At 40.3% G+C, this 12963-nt stretch overlaps 1 protein-coding gene across 1 annotated transcript in view; it reads right to left on the bottom strand.

The window, feature by feature from the left end:
* The window catches only part of COG5 (component of oligomeric golgi complex 5), a 368980-nt gene that overhangs the window by 4394 nt on the left and 351623 nt on the right, over positions 1-12963 (bottom strand). Inside the window, exons 20-21 of the mRNA XM_050785204.1 lie at positions 3916-4042; positions 3354-3433 (exon numbers count right to left, since the gene is read on the bottom strand). Of these exons, the coding sequence (XP_050641161.1) occupies positions 3354-3433; positions 3916-4042 (207 nt within the window). The remainder of the gene's footprint in view (positions 1-3353; positions 3434-3915; positions 4043-12963) is intronic.

Here is a 12963-nt window from a genome sequence, read left to right as displayed (position 1 = left end):
ACACTACATGCCTCAATAAGCAGTTAAGCTCAGGATTTTCCCTGGTTCTGTCCTCCCTGTTGGTCCTATCTCAGACACTCTGTTCACAGAACTGATAGGTAGCTAGTGACATAGGGGTACCCGGAGGAGAAACATTACCCTCCATCAATGGAGATCTTGGGAGTTCTGCAGAAATACAGAAGAGCTGAGGGAATGGCTTCCAGACTGTGGACCCTGGACCACGGTGAGAAGGCAAGGGATCCAAGGATGCACATGGCACCAAGCATTCTCTGATGGTGTAGATAAAAGTACCACTAGGCTAATAAGGTCTGTGAACATTTTTGCCATCATAAAAGTGTACTTCTACTCAAAGAGGGCCATAAGAAGAAGAGTTGTTCTCCATGGCAAATATCCAGAGTAAATGGATTTGAGGCCAACCCCACCACTGTTACAGAGCTTAAGAAATCTTTGCATCAGAAACTCTATCTTTATTGAAAACACATTCAACAGTTACAGACCCACAGGCATAAGTCAGGTGGCTGCCTCTGCATCTGAGGGAGCACATGTGTCTGGGGCACCTGCCTGATGCGGGCTGAACACATACAACTGCCCCCACTTACACCACTTGGTCCCATGAGTAAGTCATTACTCTGATTTTCAAATGAACTTGACTAGTATTCATTTAAGCTCCAGAAAGCATCTGGTGTCCGAAGAAAACAGGAAGGCAGGATAGTTGACTATTTGCCATTTGCTCAGCAGCAGTAGTTACACTATCCTCAATTTGCCCTATTTTATGACAACCTAACACATTACGCTGGGAGGAACAGAATGAATATACAACAAGGTTTGCCCCAGAAGCTAAAACAAATTTACTGACATTTAAAGAGCAATACTCACCCTCAGTTTGTCTACAAGGGAAAGAAATTCATCCAGTGGTGCTTCAGTATGCAAGAACAAAATTGTTTTGCAATAATACATAAGAAAGAACATTCTCTAGGACAAAAGTCCCCTCATTGCCAAGAGCTTGGGGTGCAGCAAGAGTATTTTTTTGAATCCCTGAAGGAGAGCTCAATTTTTGGCTAAGGGCATGAAGGTTCTGGAATCAGCCATGTGTGGAGGGATGGGTATGCCTTTTTAAAAAAGCATGACAGTATTTCTGAGCATGATTTTCAGTTGCTAAATATAGGCTTAGCAACAGCACTGCTGATGAAATCACTCAGGAGACATTTTTAAAGAGAAGCAAAAGAAAACAGATTTGTGATGCACCCACAGCAGGACAACTGTTTTGGATGAACTCATTCCAACTTGTTAAGACGACAAAAATGACCAACTTGTTAAGATGAGAAAAATGAACCATGTTCAATTAACTGAATCCTCTTTTTAAGATTACCAAGTGTGCTGCAGCTAAGTGAATCTTTGGGACTCAGGAAAAATAATCCACACAGACATTGCAAATCCGTGTTAGCCCCAGGCCCAAACTCCTCACCCAAATCCAAAGCCTTTCCTGAGGGCAGATTTTACCAGGAGCATTCACGGGGGGCTGGTAACCTCTCCCATTTCTGTGTCAGATGTTCATAGCTGAATAACAGATAAGCAAGGAAAAAGAGCAGAGTCCGAGCTAGTCTTTATCCACATATATGCCCAGAGGGCTAGTGGCTTATGTAGGATGTGGGCACCAAGCTTGAGGGCTCAGGGTCACTTCTGGAAACAAAGCTGACAGGCTGATTTTCCAACTGACCTGTCGCAGCTTCCTCAGCAGTCTTTCATCCTAACTGAAATATGACCTACGCCACTGGCTGCACCCTGGACCTTCTTGAGGAGCTATAAAGAAATCCTGATACCAGGCCTACCCCAGAGATTTTGAGGTAGGCGCGGGTGAGAGGCCTGGGCACTGGGAATTTTGCAAGCTGAGGAAATTACTCTTGTGCACACACGCGGCTTAGAACCGCCTCCTCATGTCAGCCCCGCTCTGGCTTTAGGGAACCCAACTCATCACCCGGCACTGAGGCCAACAGAGGGCCACTGGGTGTCCTGGGCCCAGACCGACACCCAGGATCCCCTGGGAGAGTTGAGAATGACTTCAAGAGCATTTAGAGGCACAACAGGAGTGAGTTTGAGGAATAAGGATGACAGAGGAGTTGAATGATGGCGTAAAGGTTTTCCAGCTTGGCTAGTCAGGTGATTGTGACCTCCCAACCAAGACAGGGAGTATAAGAGAACGAGAAGGTTTGAGAGAATAGAATTATTTTGACCATTTTGGGGTTGAGATTTCTGTGGGTGGTTACAGATGAGAGCAAGTTTACTGGGCCAAGGGCCCATCAATAGGCAGCCACAGACCTGGAGGCTCTTAAGTATAGAAGGGGCACTAGAGGCACGGGTCTAGATAAGCTCGCCTGGGAACCAAGGCAGAGGGAGGATGAGAAGAACAAAATATGGGAAATGATAGCATTTAAGGAATGGCTGGAAGAAGATAATTCAGCAAATGATGCAGAAAAAAAAATGGCTAGAGAAGTTGGAACAGAAACAGATGGCTGTGGTGTAATGCAAGCTCTGAGAGGACAGGCCATATCTTGGCTTACTTCGTATCCTCAGTTCCTGGCCCAGGGCCTACCATGCTGATAAAATGTGAGCTCAGCATCAGTAAAAATGTGTTGAGTCCCAGCTTATGAGTTTACAGAAGGACATGGTGGTGAACTCTAGCTAAAGCTACAGAGTGGTAAGAATGGGAATGTTTGGTGGCAGAGAGATCTCTGGTGACGGTGAGAGCAATTGCAGGGAAGAGTATTGCTTAATAAGCCATGTATGACAGTTAAAGCACCCCACCCTGGGCATGGTTGGGGTACATGGGGGTGTGTGCACATCTGTTTGAGGGCACATGCATATGTATGTAAATGCACTCATGGGGCACTACTAGAGGGCCATGGTATCCAAGTGGCTGCTGGGTTGTTCTTGTTTCCTCCTCAGAACTCTTTCGCGCTTGGGTATTTTTAAAAGTTCACTCACATCTGTGTTCCACCAATTCAGTAACTGCAGCACATGAAAATGAAGTAAAAGATGTGGAGCTAGGGCAAAACTTTTCCTAGCAGATGATGATTTTCAAAGGTAGAAATGCATGGTCCTTAGGGTTGCATGGGACACAGGATTGCACATCAGGGATATGAAGGTATGGAATGAAAGAAAGCAAAAGATGTTGTGGCCAACATTTCCAACTGCTGGCTGCTCCAGCACCTGTGCCTAGGCAGTGAAGTGGCCTGCCACCGGAAGGTGCAGTCACATGTGCACAACCCCAGGCACTGCTCCTTCATCCTCTCCTGCATCCCCACCCTCCTTGGGCTTCCAGCCCAGATGGGTGCCCCTGGAGCACCTGGCTTTACCTGATGAGGAGGAGCCTGTCCTTTTCTGATGGATGGTCATCCAGCCATTGAGAGAAGCGTGCGTGGGACCACTCTGCCCTCTGCAGGGTTGAAACACAATTAGAGAGTGCATACACATTCTTTAGTAAATGGCAGCAAGTGCTGGTTCAGAAAGCATTCTTAAGGATTCCCAAGGTGAAACTGCCTGGAAACCTGCCCAAGGGAAGTGGGAAGGGGCACAGGCCTTGGTGCACCTTTCTGACTGCCAAGGAGCCTTCTAGATTTGCCAGTTGATGGTGGGTCGGCAAAGAAAAGGGGCTGCCATCAAAAATTCCTTATGAACACAAATGCCTTGTGTCATTATTAAAGGTAAATTCTGGATGCATCAGGTAATTTTTTGCACTGCTGAGAAAGAAGATGCTGAGCAGTGGGAGTTTTCCTTTACTAATATCTGTTCACTGTCAAAGACAGACAACAACTAAACAAAGCAGCAGAGGGCCAGGAATCATTCAGTGAGTAGGGGCTCAGGATTCACACAGGTAATGGGAAGAGTCACAAAATGGTTCTAGCTTGACTTTATTACCTGGAAAGGAGATTTTAGCTCAGCGGGTGCTCTCGTGAACAAAAACTGAATAATGATGCTGAACGGAATCACATCCCCCAGTGCAGGACTATTGGCTACATGTTCACTTGCCTGGAAGAGCAGAGGTCTAGAGGAGAAAAACATGTTATTTCACACTGTTCAATATTGAAATAGGTGATCTGGTGGGACAATCATTCTCCCTGTAGAATAGTATTTTTCCTGGACTGGCTACTGAAGGAGCCCTCCACTGCTCAACCACCCTATTCAGCATTGAGACACACACGCGCCTCTGCCTCCACACGCCCACATGCTCACACGCTCATCTATCCTTCAGCTCCTATTCGACCCCCAGCTCATTGGTTTGTGAGTCTGACATCCACTGGACTCAGCAAATGCTCCTCATAAAGTTTATCTAATTACTAGGCTAAAAGCAAATAAAGAACAAAAGTAAAGCCTTCAAGTAGTTGTTATTAACAGATTCTTATCTTCGTCAATCGTTTTAGCTTTCATTTAAAATAGAATCCTTTGAACCATAATCAAATGTGGGTACACTCAAACATTTTCTATACAACTTTTCAAAAAGGCAAATATGTCTTTGTATATACAAAGTTATTACTTTGCTGAACATTCCATCAAAAATTTATGCTGGCTCCCTTATACTATATACATGTCTGGGTTTCACTGTCCACATTTTAGAGAAGGAGCAGGCAGGCAAATCCATTCCGCTGCCAATTACATACCACCTTGTGCAAAAGGCTGGCGGGAATTATTTGAACTGTTACTTGCTTTGAGCTCTTATGGATGAGAGCTGATTAGAAGCGGAGCTGTGGACATTGAATCCCAAGTGGTAAGATGGCAGCAACATCTCTTGACAGATCAGATAATGATTTTGAACCATGTAAAAGAGCACTGTATTCTGGGGTCTTTCTTCACCCCAACTAAATTACTCTAATTATGAATGAAGGCCTGTACAAAATAGAGAAGCGAACTTCTTCCCTACACTAATGATAAGGTCTTATGTCAAGAGTCAGGAATGTTCTCAATAGAGAGCTGGTTCTCATTAGATACAGAATTATTATTAGTAAAGATGGCTTTAAATTAACTATTCTACAAGTAAAAATCTATCTCTATCAAATAACATTATGTTGTATTTTCTTTAGCTACTGGGGAAGGATTTCAGTCCTGTATGTTGTCTATCACCAGAAAGCCATAAAGCTCCAAACCAGACATTCCATGAGAAGATGACTAAGGTCTTCTTATGGCCACACTGAAAATGTGATGTACCTGCCTTGAAAATCTGCAAGGCCCAAATAATTTCACAGTGTTCAGTGCTGCAGAGAAAAACAAAATATGGGAAATGATAGCATTTAAGGAATGGCTAGAAGAAGATAATTCAGCAAATGATGCAGAAAAAAAAATGGCCAGAGAAGTTAGAACAGAAACAGATGGCTGTGGTGTAACGCAAGCTCTGGGAGGACAGGGCCGTATCTCGGCTTACTTCGTATCCTCAGTTCCTGGCCCAGGGCCTACCATGCTGATAAAATGTGAGCTCAGCATCAGTAAAAATGTGTTGAGTCCCAGCTTATGAGTTTACAGAAGGACATGGTGGTCAACTCTAGCTAAAGCTACAGAGTGGTAAGGTAAGAATAGGAATGTTTGGTGGTGGAGAGGTCTCTGGCGGTCAAGGTCACCTTGACCGTATCACTCCTCCCACTCCTCCAAGTCAGCACAAGAGTCACAGGGGGGATTCTCCTAAGCCCATGTTTTCTACAGAGGAAAAGAGAACTGAAAGTAGAGATCTAGCTTCCCTAGCATTCTGAGGTGCTTTGAAGGAAGCCCACTACTGTCTTGCCGCAAAAGGAATACCGGAGTAACTGTAGGGCAAGATCCCCTGGTGTCAAACAAATCAAGAAGGTGGAGTTTGCAGTGACTAGTGTGCAGATCTGGGTGGTAGCTCTGTGTTCCTGCCAGCAGTGGCACCTGATCAGAGAGATCAGTTAATGATCTACCCTATCTGCAAAGCTGAGTCGGCTGCTCCCAGAAGCTGAACAAGAAGTTCAACCTGGCTTGAGTCCCTAGAAAACTAGCCTCTATGCGCAGCCTCAGAGACCACCCCAAGGCCCTACCCAGGAAAAGAGATGCCCACCACAGTGTATTTTTTGCAGAGAACAGGGGCTAGACTTGCCCAAACCCTGAAGTCCAAACAGCAGCTCCAAACAGTTGCTCCACCCAGTGTCAGAGCCCATCCCATGGTCCAGCCTAGGCAAGGACTATGGAGCATAACCTCTGGACCTGTCTGTCTAGAACAGTGATCCATCTAAACCTAGAGCCCAGCCTGCAGACCTGCCCAACTGCATAACCCAAATAGCAATACTCCCCAACAGGGAAATATACTTTGTGACCCTGCCGGATACCAGAAGCAATCACAGTTCCCAGCCAGCAGCTCCACCTGATTGCAGAGGCCAGCCAGTAGTCTTGCTGGAAGGTGAAGTTCAGCCAGCAGCCCCATCCAAACTCAGAACAAAGGCAAAGACCCAGCCAACTAGAGAAACTGACAGCAAGCTCTGCCTCCCTGGGGTTGATATCAGTTGGCTCATCCAGAATCACAGGCTGAAGTAAATAATGAAATTCAATCTATGCTGAAGAACACCTCTAAAGGATGGAAGAGGTGGCTGCCTCCTCAAATGCACAGACATCAATTCAAGGACATGAGGATTATGAAGAATTAGGGGAATAATGACGCCACCAAAAGAAATTAATAAAGCTCTAATAATGGACCCTAAAGAAATGGACATCTATGGAATGACTGACAAAAAATACACAACAATCCTCTTAAGGAAGTTCAGCAAACTACAAGAATATATAAATAAAAAGTTAAATGAGATCTGGAACACAATATATGAACAAAATGAGAAATAGAAACTATAACAAAAACCAAATAGAAATCCTGGAGATGGAGACAACAACTGAACTGAAAAATTAAATAGCAAGTTTTAACTGTAGACTTGTACAAAAAATTCAACCCAAAGAGAAGTTCACCAAGACACATAATAAACTGGCAAAAATCAAAGACAAAAAAAATTAAGAAAGCAAGAAATAAGAAACTTATCACATACAAGGAACTTGCAATATGGCTACTAGAGGATTCTCAGCAAAAACCCTGTAGGGCAGGATAAAATTAGATGATATATTTAAAGTGCTCAACCAAAAAAGCTATCCTTCAGAAATGAGAAAAACGTTCCCAAGCAAACGCTAATAAGGTTCATTAGCAGTAGGCCTGCCTATTGAAATTCCTAAATGGAGTTCTCTAAGCTGATATAAAAGGCTGCTAATTAATAAAATATATGAAAACACAAAAATCAATGCTATAAATAATATAGTCATACTCAGAAAAACCTAGAACTGTAATAGTGGTCTATAAAATAATTTTATCTCTAATATGATCTTAAAACTATTAAAATTATAGCTCAAGGCCAGATGCAGTAGCTCATGCCTGTAATCCCAGTACTTTGGGAGGCTGAGGTGGGTGGATCACTTGGGGCCAGAAGTTCCAGACCAGCCTGGCCAACATGGCAAAACCCGGTCTTTACCAAAAATACAAAAATTAGCCAGGCATGGTGGTATACACCTGTGGTCCCAGCTACTCAGGAGGCTGAATCACGAGAATCGCTTGAACTGGGAGGTGGTGGTTGTAGTGAGCCAAGATGGCGCCACTGCACCCCAGCCTGGGTGACGGAACGAGACTCTGTCTCAAAAAAAAAAAAAAGAAAGAAAAAAAATTATAGCCCAAATTAGGGATACAAATTGCAAAATGATGTATATTTTGAAAACAAAATATTAAAATGTGTAGGGAAGGGGAACAAAACTGTAGAGTTACTACTGTATGTTATCAAAATTCGGTGTTATCAGCTTGAAATACCCTGTTACTAGTATACGGTTTTTGGAAGCCTCATGGTAAGTACAAAACAACAATCTAGAGTAGAGGCACAAAACATACATAGAAAGAATTCAAAGCATACCACTACAGAAAACAATCAGACCACAAAGGAGGACAGCAAGAGAGGAACAAGGAAACAAAGCATCCACAAAACAATCAGAGAACAAACTACAAACTAGTATTATTGAGTCCTTACCTATTGATAATTATTTCTATTTTAAGAGCAATAAAATCTCCAGTAAAAGACAAAATGGCTGAATGTATTAAAAAGAAGACCCAGCTCTGTGCTGCCTACAAGAGATTCAACTCCTTTTTTTTTTTTTTTTTGAGATGGAGTCTTGCTCTGTCACCCAGGCTAGAGTGCAGTGGCGTGATCTCGGCTCGCTGCAAGCTCTGCCTCCTGGGTTCACGCCATTCTCCTGCCCCAGCCTCCCGAGTAGTTGGGACTACAGGCGCCTGCTACCATGTCCAGCTAATTTTTTGTATTTTTAGTAGAGATGGGGTTTCACCATGTTAGCCAGGATGGTCTCGATCTCCTGACCTCGTGATCCACCTGCCTTGGCCTCCCAAAGTGCGGGGATTACAGGCGTGAGCCACCGCACCTGGCCTGAGACTCAACTCACTTCTAAGGACACAAAGAATAAAAATGAAAGTATGAAGAAAGACATTCCATGCAAATGGAAACTGAGAGAGGCAGGGCTAGCTATACCTATCAGACAAAATAGACTTAAGCTCAAAACAATAAAAAAAGGCAAAGAAAGTCATCATGATACAGGTGTCAATTCATCAAGAGGATATAACAACTGTAAATATATCTGTACCCAACATCAGAACACCTAAATAAGTAAAGCAAATATTAAAGAATTTAAAGAGAGAAATAACTTACAATGCAGTAATAGTAGGGGACTTCAATATCTCACTTTCGACAATGGCAGATCATCCAGATAGACAGTTAATAAGGAAACACTAAACTTGAACTACATTTTAGACTAAATGGACCCAACAGACATATACAGCATATTTTATCCAATAGCAAGGGAATACACGTCTTCTCAAGTGCACACATATCTTGCTTCAGGATATGTCATATGTTAGGTCGCAAACCCAAGGCTGAACAAATTTAGGAGAAATGAAATCATATCAAGTATCTTTTCTAATCATAATGGTATGAAACTAGACATCAATAATAGCAGAAATCTTGGAAATGCCACAAATACGTGGAAATTAAACAACATGCCCCTCAACAACCAATGGGTCAAAAGAGAAAACCAAAGATAAATCAAAAAACATCTTGGAACAAATGAAAATGGAAATGTAATATACTGAAACGTATGGGATATAGCAAAAGCAGTTCTAAGAAGGAAATTTATAGCAACAAATACTTAAATAAAAATAAACATCTCAAATAAACAACCTAATAGTACACCTCAAGAAACTACAAGAAAAGAACAAATTTAAGCCCAAAGTTAGCAGAAGAAAAACAATTCAAAGATCAGAGCAGAAATAAATACAGACTAAAAAACCAGGGGGAAAAAAGATCAATAAAGAGTTTTTTGAAAAGTTAAACAAAATTGACAAACCCTTAACTAGACTAAAAAAGAAAAAGAGAAGACTTAAAATTGGAAATGAAAGAGAAGATAATACAACTGGTACCACTGAAATACAAAGGATAATGAGCGATTACTATGAAAAATTATATGGCCACAAATACAGTAACCTAGAAAAAAATGGATAAAATTCCAAGACACATATAATCTGCTAACACTGAATCAAGAAGAAATAGAAAACAGAAATAGAAGGAACAGAAAATCTGAGCAGACCAATAATGAGTAAAGAGATTGGATCCATAATAAAAAGTCTCTAATCAAAGAAAAGCCCAGGACCTGATGGCTTCACAGGTGAGTTCTATAAAAGATTTAAAGAAGAGCTAATACCAATCCTTCTCAAACTCTTCCAAAAAAATCAAAAGGGAAGGAATACTTCCAAGCTAGTTTTAGGAGGCCCTGATACTAAAGCCACAAAATGACATAAAAGAAGAAAGTTATAGGACAATAACCTTGATGAATATAGATACGAAGATACAAAATCCTCAATAAACTACTAACAAACCCAATTCTACAGGACATTAAAAGGATTATTCACAATGATCAAATGAGATTTCTCCCTGGGAGAAATGCAAGGATGGGTCAACATTGATACATCAATAAATGTGATGCATCATATCAGCAGAACAAAACACAAAAACCATATGATCATTTTATTAGATGCAGAAAAAGCGTTTGACAAAATTCAACACCCTTTTATAGAAAAAACTCTCAACAAATTAACGGTCTCATACAATAAGCCTACAGCTAACATTATACTTAATGGTGAAAAGTTGAAAGCTTTTCCTCTAAGATCAGGAACGAGACAAAGATGTCCACTGTCAGCAAGCACTTTTATTCATTATCCTACTGGAGGCCTTTGTCAGAGCAATTAGGCAAGAGAAAGAAAGAAAAGGCATTCAAATAGAAAAGAAAGACATGAAGTATTACCTGTTTGCATATGCCATTATCTTATATACCCAAAACCAGAAAGATACCACCAAAAGACAGAACTAATAAAAGAATAAGGTCCCAGGATACAAAATTAAGACAAATCTAATCAATAACAATGAATGATCTGAAAAAGAAATCAAGAAAACACCCACATATAATAGCTACAAGAATATAAAATACTTAGGAATAAATGTACTTAGAAATAAATTTAACCAAGGAAGTGAAAGATTTGTACTGTAATGTTTTACAATGTTTTAAAAACTGTAAAACATTGATGAAATAAATTGACAAAGACATAAATAAATGGAAAGCTATTCTGTGTTCATGGACTGAAATAATTAATATTGTTAAATGTCCATACCATCCAAACCAATCTGCAGATTCAGTGCAATCCCTATGAAAATTCCAACGTCATTTTTCCCAGAAATAGAAAAAATAATCCAAAAATTCATATGGAACCATAAAAATCCCTGATTAGCGAAGGCAATCAGAAGTAAAAATAACAAAGCTGGAGGTATCACTACCTAATATTAAACTATACTACAGAGCTGTATAGTAATTAGAACAGCATGGTACTGGCATATAAATAGAAACACTAAGGAATAGAACAGAACATAGAGCCCATAAATGAACTCACACATTTACAGTCAATTGATTTTCAACAAAGGTGCCAAGAAAAGACAATGGGAAAAGGACAGCCTCTCCAATAAAGGGTGTTGGGACAACTGGATGTCTACCTAAAGAAGAATAATTTGGACCTTATGTCATACCATATAAAAAATCAATCGATTTTCAACAAAGGTGCTAAGAAAACACAATGGGAAAAGGACAGCCTCTCCAATAAAGGGTGTTGAGACAACTGGATATCCACCTAAAGAAGATTAATTTGGAGCGTTATGTCATACCATATAAAAAATCAATTCAAAACAGATAAAAGTCAAGATGCGGTCTTGAAAGGACTTGAAACTAAAAAAACTAGAAGAAAGAAAACATAGGGGGAAACCTCCATGACACTGGTCTGGAAGGTAACTTTTTGGATTTGACCCCAAAAACTGAGACAATAAAATAAAAAATAGACAAATGGGATTAAAGTAAAAAGCTTCTGCAGAGCAAAAGAAATAATAAGAGTAAAAAGACAACTGATAGATTAGAAGAAAGCCATATATCTGATAAGTAGTTAACATTCAAAATCTATAAGGAACACAAAAGTGGCAAGAAAACCACCCAATTTAAAAATGTGCAAAAAACCTGAATAGATGTTTCTCAAAAAAGTCATATAAATGACCAATAGATATATGAAAAAATGCTCAACATCACTAATCATAAGGAAAACCCAAGTTAAAACCACAATGAGATGTCGCCTCATGCCTGTCAGAATGGCTATTATTTAAAAAAATGAAAGACAGTGAAGAGAGTGTGGGGGAAAGGGAACCCTTGTACACTGTTGGTGGGAATGTAAATTAATACAACCATTTTGGAAAACTGTATGGCAGTTCCTCAAAAAACTAAAAATAGAATTACAATATGACTCAGCAATCCCACTTGGGTACATATTCTAAAGACTTGAAATTGGCATGTTGAACAGATAGCACACTTCCATGCTCACTGCAGCATTATTTACGATAGCGAAGCTATGGATCAATCTAAGTGTCTGTCAATGGATGAGTGGATAAAGAAAATATGGCATATATACAAAATAGAATACTATTCAGCCTTCAAAAAGAAGGAAATCCTGTCATTCGACAACATGGACGAGACTGGAGGACATTATGTTAAGTTAAATAAACCAGACACAGAAAGACAAATACCACATGGTCTCACTTATTTGTGGGATCTTAAACAACAGAACTCATAGAGGCAGAGAGCAGAATGGTAGTTACCAGAGGCTAAGCAAGGAGGAAATGGGGAGGTTTTAGTCAAAGGGTACAAAGTTACAGTTAGACAGGAGGAAGATGGTTTTTGAAATCTATTGCACAACGTGATGACTCTAGTTAGTAGGAATGCATAATACATTTCAAAATTGCTAACAGAATAAATTTCAAATGTTCTTACCACTAAAAATGCTAAGTGTTTGAGGTGATGTTTTAGTTTGAATTAATCATCCCACACTGTACACATATAATATCACTTTGTACCCCATAAGTGTATACAATAAAGTTAATTCATTTATTCTTCCAAAAATCCTATGAGTTAGGTACTATTACATCCCCATTTTACAGATGGGTAAACACAGGCATAAAGAAATCCAGTAAAAGCTAGAAGTGGCAAAGCAAGGATTCAAACCCAGACAGCCTGGCTCTTAATTCTGCAATGCAGCATCTTTTAGAATACCAACTATAGCAAGTACTCATCCTGTTTCTAGAACAGCTGTACTGATTCACAGCCAGAAACAAAGACCCCTAGAGAAAGTATAATTTTGAACTGTTAACAACTTGTATAGAAAAACCTATCTGAGAAAACTAATGTGTACAGGATCATAATTTGAAGGTCACATAATTATCACCTCTCTGGGTACTCCAAATTCTATCTTTGGGTCAAAATGGACCTCTAGTGACTTACCTACTTGAAGCATAT

The sequence above is a fragment of the Macaca thibetana genome, chromosome 3, assembly GCF_024542745.1.
Source record: "Macaca thibetana thibetana isolate TM-01 chromosome 3, ASM2454274v1, whole genome shotgun sequence".
In the NCBI taxonomy this organism is placed as follows: domain Eukaryota; kingdom Metazoa; phylum Chordata; class Mammalia; order Primates; family Cercopithecidae; genus Macaca; species Macaca thibetana.
The sequence above is the reverse complement of the archived record's forward strand: the minus strand, read 5'-3'. Positions and strand labels throughout refer to the sequence as shown.